The 23,447-nt window shown below is 29.6% G+C and overlaps 2 protein-coding genes across 3 annotated transcripts in view; one reads left to right on the top strand and one right to left on the bottom strand.

Annotated features, from left to right (window-relative positions):
• Nucleotides 1-2,727: 2,727 nt before the first annotated feature.
• LOC111613421 (beta-1,3-glucosyltransferase-like) lies at nt 2,728-20,090 on the top strand. Of its 2 annotated transcripts, XM_023354780.1 has the most exons (7): nt 2,728-2,858; nt 5,948-6,067; nt 6,904-6,973; nt 8,761-8,977; nt 11,494-11,616; nt 19,630-19,768; nt 19,862-20,090. In XM_023354780.1, exons 2-7 carry the CDS (start codon nt 5,960-5,962, stop codon nt 20,009-20,011), a joined length of 807 nt encoding a protein of 268 aa, XP_023210548.1. In that variant the 5' UTR covers nt 2,728-2,858; nt 5,948-5,959; the 3' UTR covers nt 20,012-20,090. The 2 variants fall into 2 exon arrangements, with proteins under 2 accessions (XP_023210548.1, XP_023210549.1); XM_023354781.1 differs by lacking the exons at nt 2,728-2,858; nt 5,948-6,067 and adding an exon at nt 6,140-6,204.
• A 1,036-nt stretch (nt 20,091-21,126) lies between these two features.
• Nucleotides 21,127-23,447, bottom strand: part of LOC111613420 (A-kinase anchor protein 1, mitochondrial-like) — a 31,748-nt gene continuing 29,427 nt past the window's right edge. Inside the window, exon 9 of the mRNA XM_023354779.1 lies at nt 21,127-21,877. Within this exon, the coding sequence (XP_023210547.1) occupies nt 21,815-21,877 (63 nt within the window). The 3' untranslated portion in view covers nt 21,127-21,814. The remainder of the gene's footprint in view (nt 21,878-23,447) is intronic.

The following is a 23,447-nucleotide window of genomic DNA, read 5'->3' as shown; positions in this document are numbered from 1 at the left end:
GGATAATGAACACTTTTGAGAAAGATTTTTATGATCAGACAATGAACCCATGTGCGGATAACAAAAACTTTACTGAACAAACATAAAAAGAAGCGACGGAAAATAACGAATACAGATTGATTTTCCCTTTTCTTCAGGTAACAATTCGAAACCTTTCGGAGCGCGGGAGACGTCAACATCGACGCTCAACCCGATATCGATCAGATAGTATCCCTCCAAATTTTGAAACTCTCCCTTGTAATTCCAGCTTTTTGTTTACGTTTTTGACAAATAATTTCTATAGTATTCGCAAGAATGTCAGATGGGCACTTGTTAAGTTTTGCGTCGGGATTTATTTATGAAAGATGAAAGTTTAACTGTCCCATCGGATATTTGTTAACGTTTTAATACCAAATTTCGAATTTCATCCGGGCCTTGCATTTAAATAATTTTTTGTGGACTAGTTGATTTCTGTTCTCTGAATTTTTGTAAGTGCTTTTCTGAATTTTTATTTAAAAAAGAAACTGATGATATTATGATGCCTAAAAAAGAGGAATGTCAAGAACTGTGCTCACCATAGAAACTGAGTAAGAGATAATAGCCAAGGTAGAAAGTGGGCACAAGATGTCTGATGTTGCTAGACAGTATGGCTCGAACTGGTCTACAGTAGGCACAATCTTAGCTATGAAAGATATATCAAGAAGTCTCAAGCTGTTAATGGAGTAACGAAAATCACATCTGAGAAATAAAGAGCATTTTAGATCTCAATGTAACCTGAAACTGATCTAACAACATAAGAAGTTCAGGGATGTCAGAACAACGATCATCCAAGTGGCATCCAAACCAGAATAAGGCTAATGGGGTTGGGGATCTCTACAATTACAATACTATTAATTACTTGCAAAAAATCCTGAAGAAAAGAGAAAAGCAATTGACATTGGACAGATTCTTTAACACTCACAAACAGAAAAAACATGACTAATAAAAATGCAAGACTGCATATATTTATATATATTTACTATTACATATAAATAAACGTAGTAAAAAAAGCATATATTTTTTATTTTTTGGAGTCTCCGGAATGAATTAATCAAATTCCCATAAAAACCTATGGTAAATTGATAATCGGTTAACGAACAATTCAGATAATGAACAAAGCCTTGAAACGGATTATGTTCGTTAACCAATCACCCACTGTATATATATATTATAATAAATATAATCAAAGAAAATACAGTATTTCATATATATATATAATACTGTATTTTCTTTGATTAAACACTAGGAGGGTTTATTTTAAAACTGCATGTATCCTCAGAGATTTTTGAGACAGGGATTTATTACCTTACAAAAAGAAACAAGTAGATAAAAATTGAAAGAAATATTTTAATTGTTTTAATTTACAGGTTACAGCTACAACATTTGAAATAATTACTATATTCATATTTAATCTGATTCAGCATTTTTTGATTTGGTTGTTAAATTGTCTATTTTGATATTGTTGGATCTTGACTACAATCTTCTGGTTTAAACTCATCATCTTGGCTAGTTGGCTAAGGCAGTTAAGGCACCAACCTAGCACTCCAGAGTGATAACTTGATATCTTAACTGCCTCGAGAGAGTCAAAAATCCCTAAGATTTTATTTGGGATGATATTATCCATGTCTGTTGGGACAGACCTGGCCTCACAGACCTTTCTTACTACTTGGCCACCACCTTGTGGGGCCTGGTCAAACTTACAATGGACTTGAGAAAAAAGGCCCTCTTACTGCTCACAGGGTGGAAAGAGTAAAACAAAAAAAAAACCTGCCATTCTAAACTACATTATGCTATACTGATCTGTACTTCAACATGTTTTCCATGTTTTTCAATCTGGGATTTATTTTTTAATAACACCTTCATTCTACAGGGTTTATTTGATGACTTAGAGATATAATTGAGAAAATNTTAACATCGACGAAAATTCGACTATATATAATACTGTATTTTCTTTGATTAAACACTAGGAGGGTTTATTTTAAAACTGCATGTATCCTCAGAGATTTTTGAGACAGGGATTTATTACCTTACAAAAAGAAACAAGTAGATAAAAATTGAAAGAAATATTTTAATTGTTTTAATTTACAGGTTACAGCTACAACATTTGAAATAATTACTATATTCATATTTAATCTGATTCAGCATTTTTTGATTTGGTTGTTAAATTGTCTATTTTGATATTGTTGGATCTTGACTACAATCTTCTGGTTTAAACTCATCATCTTGGCTAGTTGGCTAAGGCAGTTAAGGCACCAACCTAGCACTCCAGAGTGATAACTTGATATCTTAACTGCCTCGAGAGAGTCAAAAATCCCTAAGATTTTATTTGGGATGATATTATCCATGTCTGTTGGGACAGACCTGGCCTCACAGACCTTTCTTACTACTTGGCCACCACCTTGTGGGGCCTGGTCAAACTTACAATGGACTTGAGAAAAAAGGCCCTCTTACTGCTCACAGGGTGGAAAGAGTAAAACAAAAAAAAAACCTGCCATTCTAAACTACATTATGCTATACTGATCTGTACTTCAACATGTTTTCCATGTTTTTCAATCTGGGATTTATTTTTTAATAACACCTTCATTCTACAGGGTTTATTTGATGACTTAGAGATATAATTGAGAAAATATGGTATTTATATTTATATTATTCATATATTTAATAATAATTTGAATTTTACCTTGTTTCATGTAATCTTTTTCAACTTTAGAATAAGTAAATGTATTTCTTAATAATTATTAATTTTATTTTATTTCATTACTGTTTATTTTTATTTTAGAATTTCAAAAAAATGGAACAAACATGCTTCTCATGATTTTTCAATTGATGCAAAACATGAGGTAATACATATGTAATTATTCTATTATCAGTATTATTATTTTATAGCACTTAATTCACTTAAATTATAAAATTGTTTGCATTTGTGATTAAAAAAAATTTGATACATTATCTTAGTAATAATATATGACAACTTTTTTCTTAGACAAATCTGCTATTAACAGAGTTTATCAAAATTATTGATGTAGTTAGTAAAACTAATGAGTGAACCATATTTTATCACACAAATTATAATTAAATATATTTATATTAGGCTGCAGTTTATTAAAAATAATATTTAAATTTTAATTCTTTAAGTAGGTTTGTAATTGGCAAATTCTAATATTGCCATTTCTTAATCTGCTTTCATAAAATAAAACAAGAGACATATGAATTGATACTTTTTCAAATTTTTTCATTAAGCAATTTAAAATGTATGAAACACAATTGCATATATACACTTTTATGTATCTGTATTTGCAAGTTTTTAGTCTACTTATTGATTTGAAAGAAAAGATTATGATGATAAAAATATTTCTAACTTAATTTTTAATTATATTACAAATATTCATCAATTTGCTCATAGTAACCCTATGAATAATTATTTTTGAAGATGTTAGAAATGTATGTTCCATCATTAAAATGTTGAAATCTTTATCATAGCTTCATAAAACAGGAACACAGTGGAACTCCATTTATCCAAAATTGGAAAGATAGACATAAGGCAAACCTATAAATCCGAAAAAATCAAAGAACTAACTTGTAAATAGTACATTCTTGCCTGAATATAATGTTGCAGCTGTAAGAATACTGTTTTCCCTTGGCTTAATTCCAATTTAGAACACCTGTAACTTTATACGAGGATCAGGTAACAAAAATAAATATAGTACAGTATATCAAATACTTCAGTTCAAATTAGTCCTACAGGCTTAGTGCTCTGTAGGGAAACCAATTACTGGTTGACCTTGAAAAAGGTCATAAAGAGAAATTTACCCCACAAATGGTCAGGAAACTTATGTACATAGCTGATAGAAAACAAAGAACTGATACTGTATGTAGATACATCTTTTGCTTTATACTGTTAATATTGTTGTAAAATTATATATAATGTACAATAAATAAAATAAATAACACAGTTTAGATGCACATTATATGTTGTTAATGGATTTTGGTCATCTGGGTTAGGCCTGGTCCTGTTTGAGCTGGATGAACATGGTTCCACTGTATCACAAAGATATATATTGTTACTCTTCTCTAACTGCACTTTGTACAAACAATTAAACCTCAAACAAAACCTTTTAATATGCAGCCATTTTATTATCTATTCAAATGCTTTTGGTCATTTTTAATGACTTCCTTCAAGAACAAAAATCAAATGCTTCTGATTTGTATACAACAAAATTTGTTTTGGAACATTTTTAATTTTGAACTTTCTAGTGTGCAATCTCATAAATATAAAATTACAATATATATGCGATAATAACATGTACAAACACAAACATACAAATAAAGTAGATACAAACATAATAAATGAATAAATAAATACATAAAGAAAGTAACATAACTGCAAACATAAAAAGGCTACAGTTGCACCTATTTCTTGAAACTGTCCCTTTTGCCTACTAATATATTTATATTACGCCTGCTCTAAAAGGTGGCAAAAAGAGCTTTACTATATTGGAGCCACAGGGAGGTCGTTAAAAGAAAGATTAAAAGAACATAAAAGAAACATATGGAATGAGCAGTCAGTCAGTGCACTCACTAGTGATGTATATTTTAGCAGACCCAACAGAGGTTACATTGGATTGGGAATGAACAAAAGTAATACAAAAGATTCAAGACAAGAGACACCTCAAATATACAGAGGCAGGGCAAATAAACAAGACCAGCCAGACAGGACAAGCAATCAACTTTAGAGAATGAAGTAAAATCTCAGCAGTATGGAAAGTGGGCATAATATAAATATATTAGTAGGCAAAAGGGACAGTTTCAAGAAATAGGTGCAATTGTAGNTATATAAAGTAATTAGTAATTTTACTTATAAGTGAATAGAGATGATGTTTGCTTTTTTACTGATTGTCCATATATATATATAAGGACAATCAGTAAAAACTTTTGACTGATGAGGATTTTCAAATATATAAGTATATTTATATACAGTAGAGTGTTGATTATCCGAATCAATTCGGGACTGGGATTGTTCAGAAAATCGATTTTTCGGATAACCGATTATGTATGAAAAAATACATTATTAATATAGTATATTAGTATATCCCAATAATAGTATATTAATATATCCCATGTTTAAATTTTTCTGTTGCATGTCGCTTCATGTTGCATTTTCGTCAATGTTAAGCCTAATGAAAATTTTTTTAATAATAATCATGGCTACTGTATCGTTAAAAATTATTTCTTTATTTTGTACAAACAAAATAAATATATTGAAAAATATAAAAACAAAAAAAAATTATACTTTAGAAGTTAATCTAGTATCCAAAATGTTCAATTCAACACAACACAGTCTGACTGGAACACTTTCGGTTGATCAGCATTTGGATAATCGACACAGTACTATATTTGAAAATCCTCAATTCTATTTTAACTTTGTTTCTACAAATTACTGTTATGAATTGATATTTTGTACATTAAAGATATTAATTCATTTAGAATTGTAGTTTCATGTTTTACCTTGGTTAAATTTACCTAGAGACCTTTTAGCATAAAATAGACTAAACTGTAGAAAATTCTTAGAAAAAAATTTCATCAAATATAATTTTATTTTGAAATTTGATTCTTAATTTTATTACCCATCTGTTTAATTTTCATTTAATACATTTGATTCTTTTATTTAGATCTTCATTGTAATCACAAAAAAAATATCTACATGTTAAAGCAAAATGATTTGCAAATAATGAATAAAATTTGGGAAAATGAAAATAAATAAATAAAATTATAGCATTAATAATCAAAATATTATTCTTATGAACTTAGTGATTACATAATTCGATCAGACTGTGTTAACTAATTCATTGATTTCATCTAATAACGTCTTGTGTTTTTTGAAATTTATATTATTTAATTTAAGATTAACATAGTTTTCATTATTTTATAGTTTGCCAAATTTATGTGGAATGATGAAATCAATATTAGTTTACAAAACATTCCTGAATTCTGTTTATCAAGATTATCTGAAAAATGTGTAACATGGATCACTGAATCAACTCCACTATGTGTAAGATTGAAAATTTTGTTTCAGTTCATAAATTTTTATTTGATATATTTTTCAGTTTTATATTTAAATAGCTTTATGAATATTCAAGTGATAGTTTACATTCAATCCTTTTTTTTATTATGTTAAAATTTAGCAATGTAAGTCAAATTTAATTTTCTTTAATTATTTTATATAATTTATTAAATGATTAGTATGTATTTTGTAAAAGATTTGATTTGTATATAAATACATTAATTAATATTCCAGTTGACATATGCAATGATGCACTATATAAATGTTAAAAAAGTAAATTATAAATATAAAAAAACACCTTTTATTTGGGAGTGGAAATCATTGCATTAATAGCAATGATTGTCATTCCCAAAATAATGAAGTAACAGCCAACTCAGAGTAAAAAGAAAAACAAAATATAAAAACATTAATTATTCTAATTACGTATATTAAAATATTGAAATATTTTAAAATAAGAAAGAAGTTTTCAATAAATAATACACTTCTTGATAGCTGAGTAATTGATAAAAATAAATAAACTACTCTTATGAAATTTGGGAAGGCATGATTATAGTTGATATCACTTAGAATGCAAGAAATGTTAGCACTACTTCCAAATTGAGAAAGTGATATGCAAGGAGTAATAAATGAACAATTATAAATTTAGAAACAGACTTGGAAAAAAGAAAATCTAAGTTAAATATTTGTGATAAAATTTTAATTACTAATAAATTTATATGGATTATAAATAATTGAATTTTTGTAATTTAATAGCTCTTCAATTGAACAGGATCTATTATAACCAGTCGCTTATAACAGTTATATATTTTTAAACTTTATTTTAGGAATATGAAGTGAATAGAGATGATGTTTGCTTTTTTGTAAAAACTTGTGAAAAATTTCATGCAGATAGAGGTAAGATAATTTCAACTTTAAACTTTTGAAATAACTAATAGTAATCCTTCTTTCTTTAAAATTACAATGCACATTAACTTCCTAATGTGTCTAATTTCAAAAATTGATGATTAAAGTTAAAATGTACATTTTAATTTCATTATTTTATGTATTTATGAAAGTTTTTTTAATTAATTAACTATGTTCAAAGTTAACGTTTTAACACTTCCATTTTTGTCAACATTTTAACACATTATTATTATTAATAACAAATATGGCAAACAACATGAAAGGTTACTTTAAATTAATTTATTTTATATCATCTTTATCAATGACAATAACCAATATTTTCTCAACATAATCATCAAGTGATTGAGAAATGTTGTTTTAAAAACTATATCCTAATATTAAATATCTAAAACAATACTTGTAAGGGAATGTTTTTTGTTTTAGAATTTTTTAAATGCGTATGTCGGTATATAACGCTCATTAAAATATATGAGACATAAAAATAGTATAAAAATTATCTTGAGTGGCACAGAAACAGATAATTGAAATAAATGTGAGAATATTTTTATTAATTTCTTATAATTGCTTATTTTCATATGAGAATTAGTTTCTTTCTTTGGATAGAAATAAGTTAAATATCCAAAATTTTAATCATTATTAATAATAAATTAAACAAAAATTTTGTTAATGTTGGCCACATTTCTAAGCTGCATCTCTATTGTATTCACTCCAGTAATTCTCTGGCCATAAAGCTGTACAGATGTTTTAAAAGCTTGTCATTGAACAACAAAAAATATTTCTCTGATATAGTTACACTTAAGTCATTACCAATGTAAATGCTGGAAAACTGATTATACAATACTACTATTGTATTGCAGAATCAATTTTCTAGATTGTCGTCAATGAAAAAATATTGTACTTTGTATACCACAGATAAAACAATGGAGTATAGATATCTTATAGTAAACATTTCACTGAGATGTAGAAATTCATCAACTGCTGACCTGTATCGTCAGTTAAGACATTCTGCATACAAATATCAGGAGAATGATGCTGGAATGTGCAGAAATGTTTTCAAAGAACCATATGTTGCTGACTTTTGTCTTACTCATCATTTAATTAAGAAGTATTACAGATTTTTAAAATATCTGGTCTGAAAGAATTCAGTTTGCAACAAAATTTAATGATGAAGCAAAGAACAATATTAAATATTTACTCTTTATTGTTATTTGTAATGATGAGACAAAATACAAAAATAATTGCTAATACAAATTCTTGTGAACAATGAATGACATGAATAGATTAGAAATGGTCTGCATAACAATGGTTTACTGTTGTTAAACTTTTTGCAAACTTTTGTGGTTATTACAAATTTATATATTATCTTTGCAGTTCTTTATTTTCATTGTTTTTATATTTTATATTATTTATTACATTATATGTATATATACATATAATGTAATATACTAACTACAACTACTTCATTTGATATAATTTTCAGCAATTTATTTATTGTAATATAAAAGCATAAAGTGATAAATTTTTATTGAATATTACATTATAATTTTAAATAACAGTCAAAGTTTAGAGTTGTGTATGATTTTGATAAAATTACATTATATCAGTTAATTATCTAAAAATTAAAACTACTGTAATTTTTTATGTAAAATTAAAAAAAGTTGTATTTAAATAATTATATCTTAATATTCTCATTTTATTCTAATAATAAATGTTATTCTTAAATATTTTTGAATTTTAGAAGAGGAAAAAGAACTCATGAACTTTTTATTTGCTTTTAGTTCCAGTAGTTAAGAATACTTGGGGAAAAGATGCAAGCTGTTTAATATTTTTTAGTGAGAAAACAGATGGAAGCATTCCAACAATAAATTTAGGCATTCCAAATGTTGAATTTGGACATTGTGCAAAGACAATGGCAATTATTCAATATTTTATAAAATCAAGATATCATCATAATAAAAACTGGCTAGTAATTGCTGATGATGATACTTTGTTAAGGTAAGTATTTTATTTAATGTCATAATAATTCATGCTAAAATTAATGTTTTGAATATTTAAATAATATGATTTTAAAATTTGATCAGAAACAAATTAAAAGACTTTACGTATATTTGGTTATATTTTGTTTTCATTTGTCTAATGTATAAACATTCTAAAATAGTTATTATTTTTATCTAATTTGTCAGTAGATAAAGTATTAATTCAACAAAACTATATTGATATTAAGTAAAATATTTTCCTAGGAAAATGAAGGTAATAGTTTAAAATGATAGATAAATAAGCAAGCCACAGTTTAATGCCAAGTTACACTGTTTCCAAACTTCTTGCATACTTCTTATGGGGACCATTCAAATATTACATCAGTAAAAAATTTATCCTTATTTTGATCTCCTTACCCATCATCACCAGTCATCAGAAACCAAAATTAGGGGGGAGAGGGTGTAATGTCATCAAGGCAAAGTTAATAATTCCTGTGTTTATGAATGGTTTTTTAGACAATTCTGTGATGACTAGAAAGAAAAATAAACAATGGGAAAAATCTTAGATCATCAAAATACTGTCAATAGGAAAGGAAGGGCAAGTCTTTGTCAGATACAAATGAAATTAAAAAAACTGATAAACTGATCACTTAGTGTGTCAGTCTTTTTACTAAAAATGCTGATAAAATAGTTTTTGAAGACAAAGACAACACTATTCAACCTAAACAACACTGATCTAGATATAACACAATACATAAAATATACAGACTCCAAGTAGTTTGGGCCTAGGAGTTCAAAGATAGACATCCTAATGATCTCAGCCAGGATCATGTTGACAGAATTGAATCAAACGTCTGGCTGGAGAATTCTTCTTGCATGGCAATCTTGAACCTTTCCATTTCTCCAAAGATCAGGTTATGAATACAAATAAGTACAAGAAGATTTTAAAAGATACTTGTAAAGAATAAACACACTATACACACGATATCAAGTTGCAAACTTTTAGTCCATATGGACTGCTATTTGGTTATGTCAATGAAATTAAGCCTTTGATTTTTAATTTCATTGACATAACCAAATAGCAGTCCATATGGACTAAAAGTTTGCAACTTGATATCGTGTGTATAGTGTGTTTATTCTTTACAAGTATCTTTTAAAATCTTCTTGTACTTATTTGTATTCATAACCTGATCTTTGGAGAAATGGAAAGGTTCAAGATTGCCATGCAAGAAGAATTCTCCAGCCAGACGTTTGATTCAATTCTGTCAACATGATCCTGGCTGAGATCATTAGGATGTCTATCTTTGAACTCCTAGGCCCAAACTACTTGGAGTCTGTATATTTTATGTATTGTGTTATATCTAGATCAGTGTTTTTTGTGGGCAGTTCTATGTTTACTACACAAAGTCTGGAAACATTAGGCCTTCATAACAGCATATACATCATATGGAAACACCTACATTAAACATTGAAAATTTCTTGTTCCTATAAATCTGGATACAAAACTGTTTTTATCCCCCAGGCTAGGCTTTAGTAGTGGGGAATTTGTAAGGCAAAACTAGTCAACTTGTAAGAACAATTAATAAAATCTATTTTGTCAGAACATAAGTACAAATTTAAAAAAAAATTCACAAATGAATTTCTTCTTGGACTAATTATATAAGTGTCCTCCTTTGTTGTCCCTTCAAATTTTGTGGATTTTTTTTAAAGTATTTTTCTTACAAAACAAGTTCATATGTAAAATTTTGCATGTTTTTGATTTTAGAAGAGTTCAATCAATTAGAAAAAGTGACTTCAGTAATAGTTAATAAGAATTAATGTTTTTAAACAATAGTTTTACTTTATGTTTGGTAAATCTAAGTGATATTTATCTGTTTTATTTTGAAGCATTTTTATATTTTTACCCAATAACTTCCATATTTTATTTAAATAAATTGGTTGTTATTATTATTTTATTTCAGACAGAAAAAACACACGATGAAATTACAGTAAAATTTCTCTAACTTGAATTGTCTGAAAAATAAGGGAGGTAAAAATACAAATTATTCAGAATTCACATTGTATAGAGAGAATTTTTGATAGACATTACATGGGCTGTTTAAACAAAAAAACTCAGCAAAATGTACCTGCAAAACTGATTCCATTGAACATCTTGTTGAGATAAAGTGAGAGGTCCTCTTGCTTTGGACTGCAACATTATCTGCAAATAGGTGTTGGACAGTAGATAAAACTGTCTGAAAATTTTGTGGAAATCTGATAATTAGGATCACTCTGGATGCAGTAAATATTAAAATTTAAGTCGGAAAAGTTGAAAGTAAAGCCTTTGACTTGGAGAAAATTTATGTTCACAGTTCTGATATTGATTTAAGTTGGAGACATTAAATTTATGCTGTTCCATTGAGACCTACCAGGTACTTCATTTTCTTCAAGTTAAAGAAATATTTGAGTTAGAGAAGTTTTACTGTATGTTAGAAATTTTATTTTGAAACGTGTTTTGTTTCAGTATTAATGCTCTTCATAATACTTTTATTCCAGTGTTCCTCGACTTCTAAAATTATTAAGGTGCTACAATTCTTCCGAAGCCATAGCTCTTGGTGAAAGATATGGCTACGATGTGCTGAGTGGACAAGGATATAATTATATAACTGGAGGAGGAGGGTTTGTAAATTTTATTTAATATAGTTTTAATTAGTTATAAATGATGAATTTGATCATAATCAGTAAAAATTTATCTAATTAATTTTATGGTACACAGAAATGGCTGATGTACTTATATTCTTAATAGGTCAAACATATTAGAATAAATATTATACAGTTTACTTTTGGTTGTATAAAACAATAAACAACACACCATCTATGTCTTTTTTACCTTGCAGCTGCACTGTTTATTATTTAAATTTGGTATAGTTGAAATTATAATTACACTCCTCAAAAGTGAAATTGCAACACCTTGAAGGAATGCATGTAGCCTCATGCACATTGCAGGACTGGTACAGGTGAGAGACATAAGTAAATGATTAAAAGAACAAATGATTAAAAGAACAAATAAAAATATGCAATAGACACCTGTTTTTTCAGTAATGAATATGGCACCCACAGACAGCTATACAGTGAGGCATACTATCAATGATATGATTAATTGTTGACAGAGGTATCCCTTGCCAAGTTGCATCCATTGTTGTGCACACATCACCTATGGTATGTGGTGGTGGTCCCTGGTGCACCTCACGTTGGACAAGACCCCAGAGGTGATCGATAGGAAAGAGATCCAGTGAAGCTGCTTGCTAGAGAAGGATGTGAATTCTGCTCAGGCTGGTGAGAGTTCACTGTGCAATTTTTTTGCTGGAATACCAGTGGCCGAACCACAGGCCCCACAATTCATGTGACATACTGCTCCACTGTCAGAGTACCAGAAATGTATACCAGGGTTGTGTGCTGATTGAACATGATGTGGAAACCAATGTGTGCCAGTATGATTCTTGGCAAAAAGGGCTGGCATGTAGCATTTCCCAGAATACAACCGCACTCATTCATGATTATCATTCTTCTGCAAATAGAAGTGGAATTCATCTGTAAACAATACAGATACCATTTAGAAGTAGTAGTAGAGTTCTGGCATGGTGGTGGTGTTGTCATCGTCATACATGCAGCCTGACTTCATGCAACCTGTTGTGAATGGTTTGGGTGGACCTAGATGCACCAATTGATGGCAATAGGCAATTTTGGATGTCATATGAAGTGGTGAACAGGTTCTGATAGGCCATTTGGTGAGCACCTGTGTGCTGTCACACACTGGTGCAATCCATTGTCACACATCACTGGATATTACTCACATTGTGCCAAACATGCATGGCAACAGCTGCATCAACAAACAGAGATCATGCAGCTCCAGGATAAGGTCTCATTCCCCAGCCATTAATTGGTGGTAATCAGCTTACTGTCATCTCCGAGGCATTTTCTACACTTCTTCAAAAGTCCTTTAAGTAATTATGAGTTACCATCTTTGGACATGTCGTTGCAGGCCTATTAGGAAGATCAGATTTCCAGTCTCTGAATGCACATGTCTTGCACTTTTCTTCATCTGTTAACATTTCACCAGATCCCATTTTTACTGAAAGTTGAAAACACACGACATGGACATATGAAAATTAGATTGCAATGTCTACTGTATTTTAGAATGTTGCAGAATATGAATTATTGATCTTGGTTTCAAACTTTATTGCTTGCAATTTGCCTGGAATTTGTTTTATTTGATCACCTATAAATATGTTGTTTGGTTTGTGCCTATTTTAATACCTACTTTCATATTTAGGGTATTAAAAGTCAGTTAATTTTAATGAGAAGTTTGAAAATCCAGGTGGTCTGATACTTTTTTGAGGGCTGTATCTGAAAGTTAATTTTATCTCTTGAAATAGGACCTCGTTCCATTTTAGTCTCATGTACATTGAAAATTTTTTACATTACATAATAATTTTCCACATAGGAGCAACAGTAATACAGATAAAATTTCAATCAATGACCTTTATTTTCATCCAGCCAATTTTTACAGGCCAAAAATTTTAAAGATAAAATGAAAATTGTCCTTGCTCTATATCATAATAATTAAAATTCCAGTTTACATGTTGTGTTTGGAGTTTGATGTTACCTTTTATTATAATTACCAAAATTCTAGGAAAGTGAAAAGTTATGTTAGTTTTAGTTTGGATTAATCACCTGATTTCAAAATTAGAGTTTGTTATAATTGTCCATTTTTTAAAATAACATATGTATAATTGGACATTAATCTAACAGATTTTTCAATGTCAAAGTTAGATCAACATGGTTTCTCTTTTCTATGGTTGTCTCAAGATCTTCACATTTGATTGAAAGCTATCAATTGTTAATTCTAAAAGTGTGTTATGAACAAAACACAAGATTGAAAGTGCTTGTTCTTTTCAATAAAGACCAATTATATTGTAGTGTTAATTCTCACACATAAAAGTTGTTTAATTCTTCAACTTTTGTCCATAAACAAATAAATCATTTTACACAGAGATGTAGTCAAATTATATTTTGATGTATAACAATAGACTAATTGTATTACAAATTCTCTCAGAATCTACTGTGACATTCCATTGCCAGGACCAATGTTCTGGGTTATTGGATGATGGAATTTCAGTTTTTTCAATTTCCTGGACACAATTTTATATATCTTTGTGTGTAAAACTATACAAATCCACCTTTTATGATTGTTTAACATGCCATTTCAATTTTTCTAGACTATTCTTACTTTTGGTTGGTTTGAAACAAGAACACTAATAATGATAATAAATACATGGAAGGCAAGGGAAAACCAGTGCATTAACTTACCAGGAAAATATTTCATGGTTGAACACCTATTAAAATTGGCCCTCACAGTCCTTGCCAGCCTTTTAGTGAACAGAAGTGCAAAGAATCCCTGAGTTAAACACAAATATCTGTATGCAGAATGTCAGAAGTATCTACAAAAGTGTTTAAATATTATGTTATGAATTTTGTCTTCATTTCATATATTAATATAATGGGAATAAGTGAGACAAGATTGCCAGGAAGAGGAGAATACTGTATTTCTGAATACATAGTACATTACTCTGGCAATGAGGAATATCACTACCAGAATTGAGTTGGTGTGATATTAAATAAAGCAATAGTCAGATCGGTACACAGCATAACATAATTGTTGGATAGCATCATTAAGGTCAAATTGGAAGGTAATCCATTAAGGATGAATGTCATATAGGTTTATGCCCCAACTGCAGAGAAAGGAGAGGAAGAGATTGGAGAATTCTAAGAACAGATCAAGGCAGCTAAAACACACAAAGAAAAATGAAATCTCCCATTATTATTGTGATCTCAATGCCAAAGTTGGACAGGGCAAGGAGGAAGACATTGTTGGACTGCATTGTCTTGGAGGAAAAAATGTTGTTTTGCAGAGAGGAAGAGATGGTGATCACCAACACTTGGTTCAAACTGCTTCCCAGAAGGCTTTACACCTTGAGACCAGATAGTCTACGTGACTTCTAATGTTATTTTGATAAATAAAAGATTTTTAACAGATCACTGCAACCAAGACCGATCTTGGTGCAAATGTACCCGAGACCACAACCCATTGGTTCACAATCTGCATAATTCTATCCCAAATCTCATAAAACTGAGGATGGTCAAAGATGAAGTACAAATAACAATAAGACAGACAGTACAAGAGGAATTAGAAAACAGCAGATGAATGGAATAAAAGATAATCCAGAAATTTAGCAATATGCATTTATGCAGAAGGGAATGAAAGAACAAGAAGAAAGAATGGATGAATGATAAGAACTTTCAAAAATTGAGACAAAACCAAATATGACCCAACAAGAAATAGAAACCACAAAGGAAACTCAAATGACTGAATTGTGCACAGAGATACAAGAATACCAGAAAAAACATGATCTCTCTAATATGCACAAGAAGATCTGCCTGCAGTTTCTCTAAAGATATGTGCATTGCTAAAAGACAAGGATGGGAACCTAGCAGTAAATATGAAAGACAAGCTTAACATAAGGAAAGAAAATATAGAAAAATTATTCAGTGACAATAGAGAATGAATGACCTATCAAACAGTAGCACCAGACCACCAATACTGGAGAGTGAGGTTATAAGAGCCTTAAGACCATCAAAAAACAGGAAAGACAATGGTCCAGATGACATCCCTTTAGAGATGTTGGAACTCATATCAGAAGTGAACATTAATGAACTAACAGAACTCTTCAATGCCATCTATGACACGGGCATCTCCCAATTGACTGGCTGTGATCAACTTTTTGTCACCATACCAAAAAAGCCAACACCAAGTCATATGATGAATACAGAATGAACAACCTCATGAATCACATGCTCAAGGTTTTCTTAAAAATCATTCATAACAGAATTTACAAAAAATATAAAGAAAACACTGGAGAAATACAATTTGGCTTCTCCATGAGCACTAGAGAGGCCCTATTTACAATGCATGTTCTCATACAAAGATGCAGAGATATAAGATGTGACATACATATGTTTTTTGATTATACAAATGCTTTCAACAGATGCCAACATGAAAAGATGACTAGGCACTACATGGAATTGGCATTGATGACAGACATCAGAAACCTTTACTGAATCAAATCAAATAGATCCACCTGATCTATTTGATTTGTGGAAAGTCAACTGAGAGATCAAATTCAGATCTACAGAGGTGTACAAAGCTGTATATTATCTCCCACTCTCCAACATATAGGCCTGAAAATATTTTTTCAGAAGCACTGTCTGATCTTTACATTGGCATCAAAGATCAATGGAGAATATCTGAACAACATTTGTTATGCCAATGACGCAGCACTGCTCTCCACAAATTTTAAAGATCCTCAGATGTTGCTAGATCAAGTCAGAATCTCAAGTGAAAAAATATGATCATATATTTGATGTTGAGATCTAAACCATAAGTCAAACATCAATTTGGGGCAAGTTGATGGCTAGATCAAAAGAAATTGAAAGTAGAAATATTTAATTACTTGGGAAGTATCTTAAATGATAACTGGGATCATGATATAGAGATCAGAGCACAAAATAGCAATTTTCGTAAAAACAGTTCTTGCTTTTTTTTTATGTTCTAGAGACCTAACCCTTGGTACAAAAACTAGAATGATCAGATGCTGTGTGTTCCTGGTGCTATTGTACGGAGTTGAATCTTGAATTGTAACCAAAATATCTGAAAAAAAGATCAAAGCCTTTGAAATGTGGATTTACTGAAAGCTTCCAAGAGTATCCTGGGTAGAACATGTGACCAATGTGGAAATATTGTGACAAATGGATAAACAACAAGAACTGCTCAACACCATCAAACAAAGTCAGAATACTTTGCCACATGATGTAGGATTTGGTACTTGATACTANGGAAAGAAAATATAGAAAAATTATTCAGTGACAATAGAGAATGAATGACCTATCAAACAGTAGCACCAGACCACCAATACTGGAGAGTGAGGTTATAAGAGCCTTAAGACCATCAAAAAACAGGAAAGACAATGGTCCAGATGACATCCCTTTAGAGACGTTGGAACTCATATCAGAAGTGAACATTAATGAACTAACAGAACTCTTCAATGCCATCTATGACACGGGCATCTCCCAATTGACTGGCTGTGATCAACTTTTTGTCACCATACCAAAAAAGCCAACACCAAGTCATATGATGAATACAGAATGAACAACCTCATGAATCACATGCTCAAGGTTTTCTTAAAAATCATTCATAACAGAATTTACAAAAAATATAAAGAAAACACTGGAGAAATACAATTTGGCTTCTCCATGAGCACTAGAGAGGCCCTATTTACAATGCATGTTCTCATACAAAGATGCAGAGATATAAGATGTGACATACATATGTTTTTTGATTATACAAATGCTTTCAACAGATGCCAACATGAAAAGATGACTAGGCACTACATGGAATTGGCATTGATGACAGACATCAGAAACCTTTACTGAATCAAATCAAATAGATCCACCTGATCTATTTGATTTGTGGAAAGTCAACTGAGAGATCAAATTCAGATCTACAGAGGTGTACAAAGCTGTATATTATCTCCCACTCTCCAACATATAGGCCTGAAAATATTTTTTCAGAAGCACTGTCTGATCTTTACATTGGCATCAAAGATCAATGGAGAATATCTGAACAACATTTGTTATGCCAATGACGCAGCACTGCTCTCCACAAATTTTAAAGATCCTCAGATGTTGCTAGATCAAGTCAGAATCTCAAGTGAAAAAATATGATCATATATTTGATGTTGAGATCTAAACCATAAGTCAAACATCAATTTGGGGCAAGTTGATGGCTAGATCAAAAGAAATTGAAAGTAGAAATATTTAATTACTTGGGAAGTATCTTAAATGATAACTGGGATCATGATATAGAGATCAGAGCACAAAATAGCAATTTTCGTAAAAACAGTTCTTGCTTTTTTTTTATGTTCTAGAGACCTAACCCTTGGTACAAAAACTAGAATGATCAGATGCTGTGTGTTCCTGGTGCTATTGTACGGAGTTGAATCTTGAATTGTAACCAAAATATCTGAAAAAAAGATCAAAGCCTTTGAAATGTGGATTTACTGAAAGCTTCCAAGAGTATCCTGGGTAGAACATGTGACCAATGTGGAAATATTGTGACAAATGGATAAACAACAAGAACTGCTCAACACCATCAAACAAAGTCAGAATACTTTGCCACATGATGTAGGATTTGGTACTTGATACTATTTCTCAACTTGTTATACAATGAAAAATCTCTGAAGAAAAAAAAAAGAGCCAAGACGACACTGAATCTCATGGCTGAAAAACCTGTTTTGGTGTGAAAAATTTTTTGGTGTGATTGGTGTGAAAAATCTTCAGAACTGTTCATAAGAGCCAGCAATAACAATACATTAGCCAGACATAGGGCACCAAAAGAAAAATATATAGAATAGATATGGATAAAAGTGTACAAAAGAGTTATTATATATAAGGTATATAAAAGCAAAATGTTAAGCCACTGCCAATCAAAACAAACTTTACAGTATTGAGTGCTGTAAACAAACTCAGCTCTGACTGCCTGGATGAAATATTGATATAACTAAATCAATCAAGATGGACAGCAAGTACTTTATCCACACTTTCCAAAATATTGTTTCAACTGACTTAATTACTTTTAATAAACTGACTAATTAATTTTGATTTTATTTTCAATTTAAAATTATCTAGCTGCATGTAAATACAAATACCCAGTGCATCAATAACTCCCTCCTAAAGACAAACTGGACATGCCAGCTTATTGGGTTTACCAGGATGCCAAGTTAATGAAATTTCACTGTATTGCGGTAAGCAAGAATATGAAACTTCAGAACATTGAAATTTCACACAATGAAAGAATATATCAAGTAGAGAAAGATATTCAAGGACTTAAATTACTCAAATATCAAAAATGCTTTATTCTTGTTCTTTCTATATAATAAAATAATTTATTCTTTTTGTGATGAACATTGTAGACATTAAGTATGACAATGCATGGTAATTACACAGTCACCGACTGTATATTATGTATGATATACAACAAACTCTCTTCAAAAGAAATTAGTACTTATTGGATTTGGGAAGCAATTTCTTTTTTGAAAAATCAACAATCTGATAGTTAAACACGAAGAAAAAAGCAATTTTAATCACAATTATTAAAGGGATTATATTCAATTATGTTCAAAGATCACAGATTCTATGCCTGGACAGACTTGTGTAATTTCCAGATAAAAAAAAAATACATGTAACAAAATTAAAAATTTATATACATGCTTGCATGATTTGATTTATATTTTGTATAGTAAAAATAAACATATGTAAAGAGATTACTTATTTGTGAACTAAACAATAGCAAAACATTTGAAAAAATATCATTTACTAAATATAAAATGTCTATCAATAAATCAATGTTTTAAATATGAAGGATTATGTATTTCAATAGAAATAGACTAATATATGAGTACATTTTTTAATTGTTCTTATTTGTTAAAAATATAATATATAGATAAATATTTTATAAATTAATACTAAATCTATTTTAAATTAGAATTTACTTGAAGATAAATCTTTGAATTTCAGGATGGTATTCAGTGTTGAAACTGTTAAACAACTTGGAACTTGTCAATGTCCTTCCAAGGATTCTCCGGATGATATGATTTTAGGAATTTGTTTGAAAAAGTTTGGGATTCCAATAACACACTCAAAATTATTTCATCAGGTATATTATATTGATAAAATCATAACTTTGTATAATCTTTTTCATAAATTGTATAATCTTTAAAATTTAAATTTTTATACTTCTTACCTTTAGGCTAGGCCAATGGATTATGCACCAGAATATCATCATCATCCACCAATAAGTTTTCACAAACACTGGATGATAGATCCCGAACAAGTCTACCAAGAATGGTTGGCCGATAGTGATATTCAGAGAGATGATGCTGCTCATTCTGAGCTTTAAGCTCAAAAACATTTGTGATTTAGAATAATGTGCTAAAATGTGCATTTAAAATAAATTAAAAAAATTTTTCTAAACAAAACAAGTTTTAACATAAGAACTAAACTTTATTTGTTGATAAATGGACTACAAATGATTTACATCCTAAAGCTGCAACAGTGTTCAAACACATTGACTAATTTAGCCAATATGTTTTAAATTACAAAAAGGCCCAATAAGTATTTTCTTCTCACTTTTCTATAAACACGACTATTTTGACATTAGTAAACTGTCAAAGAATTAAACTTCTTAAAATATCTAACGTTTTAGTATAACCTGGTTTCCTTTGTGCAATAAATATATTGCTATAGTGTCACTAACTGACACATTGCCTCTCATACTTGTGTAAAATGTTATGTATCTAGCTTCTAAAATTTCTGAGAAAATGGACCTTTTTTTTACATTTTCATATAAAGTCAAACTATTCTTGCTGATGAACAAATATAATTTTAAACTACAAAAAGAAAAAAAACAACAATTAAAATAACATCTTTTGATTGCTAACTAGAAAGGGAAAAAAATGAAATGCTGATATTCCCCATACATATTATGATGACATTAAAAACAAGTTATCATCTTGTGAAGAAAAGTACATGGCAAAATTTTACATAAAACTGTTCTTACAATTGCATGCTTACATCAAATTTAACAAGAGATAAAATTGTTCTTTCAACAAATCTTAAACTATATTGACATTTTTAAATCGATACACTTACAATTATTGAGCAAAAAACAATTCACACAAATGGCAAAGTGTTATAAATTATATCTAATGAACACACTCCTGGCTTAGATTCAAAACAACAAAATTTGGTTTATTCAATTAGTAATTTGTACCTAAAATGCCTGAGTGAATATAAAAGAAATCTCTATACATCTTTGCACTACTTTCTGTCAAACTCTTCATAAAGATGCTATTTAAATTTTTAATAAATAACAGGAAATATACAGTATATTTATACACTTAATATAAACTATTATGAATAGAATAAAACTGCTAATTTTTCACTCAATATATTATATATCCAAATTTTCTTTTAATAAAATTTTTCTTAAACAAAATCTCTATGAATGTACATTAATTTTCTTAGAATCATTTCCTTTTGCTTTTTTTTAAATATAATATATATATATGTATAACTGTATATAAATTTTCTTTGAGGAATATGAAAATATAAATTTGATAGTTTGACAAAACATCAGACAGCAATATTTGAGAGATGACACCATAATAATATACTGGTTTTTTTTTATACATTGAAACAATTTCATACACAGACGACTGTATGAAGGAAATATATATTTTTAATTTGACACAGGCTTTTAAAAACAGACACCTCATTTAACATGGATCAGATATTCGAAAGAAATACTCAACTTCATTTCCAAAACTGTAGTAATTGGCATTGATGAACAATTAGACCAAACAAAATTTCAGAACAATTTTCTTAAAAATTTAATGTGATTCAAACAATGATTTTTACCGTAGAAATTTCATCGAATAAAATTTTTATACAAAGGAAAAAAATTATATAAGAATGCTTTTATAATTGTTATTTTTAGTAGTAGTTTTTTGAAAAACTTTTTCTCTTGTTTTCTGTGTACACAAAATACATGTATGATGCATTTTCAAACTTTAATGTTTTTTAACACAAAGAAAAAAACCAATCACTTGATTACCTATGTATATAAAGGCATGGCAATAATTTGATGGAAGAATATCCGTAGCACGTGACATTAGGGAGGGAGAACTGAGATCAACTCAACTTAACTATGTTCTATCCACTGTGCAACTCCTCTACTAACTAATTCCTCATTTATGAATATAGTCTGAAATAAAAATAAAACTTCATTATAAAAATCAATCATTTATTTGAATTTAGCATTTAAAAATTCTGCTATAATTTAAACTTTATATATAATATTTAGATTATTATTGTAAAATATTAGTTTAAAAAATTATTAGTATGACAAAATTGTAATTTTTGTGTGAAAGTTCATCAAAATTCCAAAATTTTATTTCATATTATGATCAAACAGTATAAATACAATACTTCTCTCCCATTTTTCAATACATGAACATCCTAGTTATTTATTTAAGTTGAAAATTAATTTTTTCCCATAAAAAGAAACATCATAATCATTTAAAAAAAATTAGATATTACATTATTTAAAGTTTAACTATATGGACTAATGCAGGGTTTAATAAAATAAAAAAAACTCTTATTTGACAGAAATGCAAGTTTGGGAAATTGTCAGAATATAGAAAATTATTTCATTTGAAACAAAATATATTTTAACTTCTGTTTAAATGAAGAGGACTGATTTAGCCAATTATCAATGAAGGTTGAGGCATTGTTGATATGGATTTTTTTAGTAGTATTAGTGGCATACTAATTTGTACTTATAATGGTCCTACAGTCCTCTTCATTTAAACTGAGATAATACTGAGTGTATACACAAATATTACTCAACTTCAAAATTAATTAATGTCTTTAAGAACCTTTCTGTGAATTGTTTTGGTCTGTTCAATGCAAGCTACTTGCTGTTTGGCAACAAGCCTACATTTTTGTTTCTGAGTCAAACACTTGTTTATATTTTTCGGGGGGGTTAAATTTGGCCATTCGTCTTTTAAGTACTTTCCAAAGCTCTCACTCAATTGTAGCATATTGGCGGAAAAGTTGTATAAGGAATTCAAAGCCAAAGAAGTCTAAAGGGCTGACATCCAGTGATATAGTTTTAGTGGATTTATTTTATATATATATGAGATTTTAGACCTGTAGAAGCTTTAATTTGTTCAAGATACTACTCAGTTTTCTTTGTAGTGTGAGAAGAGGCTTTGTCATGATGGAACAACTTTGCTCATCTCTCCTGTGTACATGCAAGGAATCTCTCTTTCTAAGTATGACTTTAGTACATTGCTGATACAATAGTCAGCACTTGGTTGGCAAAGTGCTACAAAAACTAGTTGGAAGGTTTCACAATCATCAGTGGAATGACTGGAAGCAGAACGTTCTCTCTTCTGGTCATTCCACCAACGATCGTAAAATCTCCTGAACAACTTTTGTAGCACTTTGCCAACAAAGTTTCAGGAAAGTTTTGACCTGAAAAAGAGTAAGAGATCTTCTTAACTCCATTGGAGTAGTTTAAGTAGAAATATGTTTCATCCAATGCCACCATAAATTCCAATCTACCTGCCACTAGGTGTCACTCATATACTTTGTGAGCATTTGTCTTGCAATTTTGTGTGTTCTGAAGAAAAGTAGTGCACTTTAGTCTTCTGTAATTTTGTTGCTTTCAAATCCTCATGACAGAGAATTGTACAAAACATAATTCAAGTTCCAATTTGCTTGGCAATATTTCTGATACTTGGAAGATTTGGTGTAGACAGTAGTTTGTG

The sequence above is a fragment of the Centruroides sculpturatus genome, unplaced genomic scaffold (assembly GCF_000671375.1).
Source record: "Centruroides sculpturatus isolate CEXI.00-Female unplaced genomic scaffold, Cexi_2.0 scaffold1864, whole genome shotgun sequence".
Lineage (NCBI taxonomy): Eukaryota > Metazoa > Arthropoda > Arachnida > Scorpiones > Buthidae > Centruroides > Centruroides sculpturatus.
This window is presented reverse-complemented; position numbering and strand designations above follow the sequence as displayed.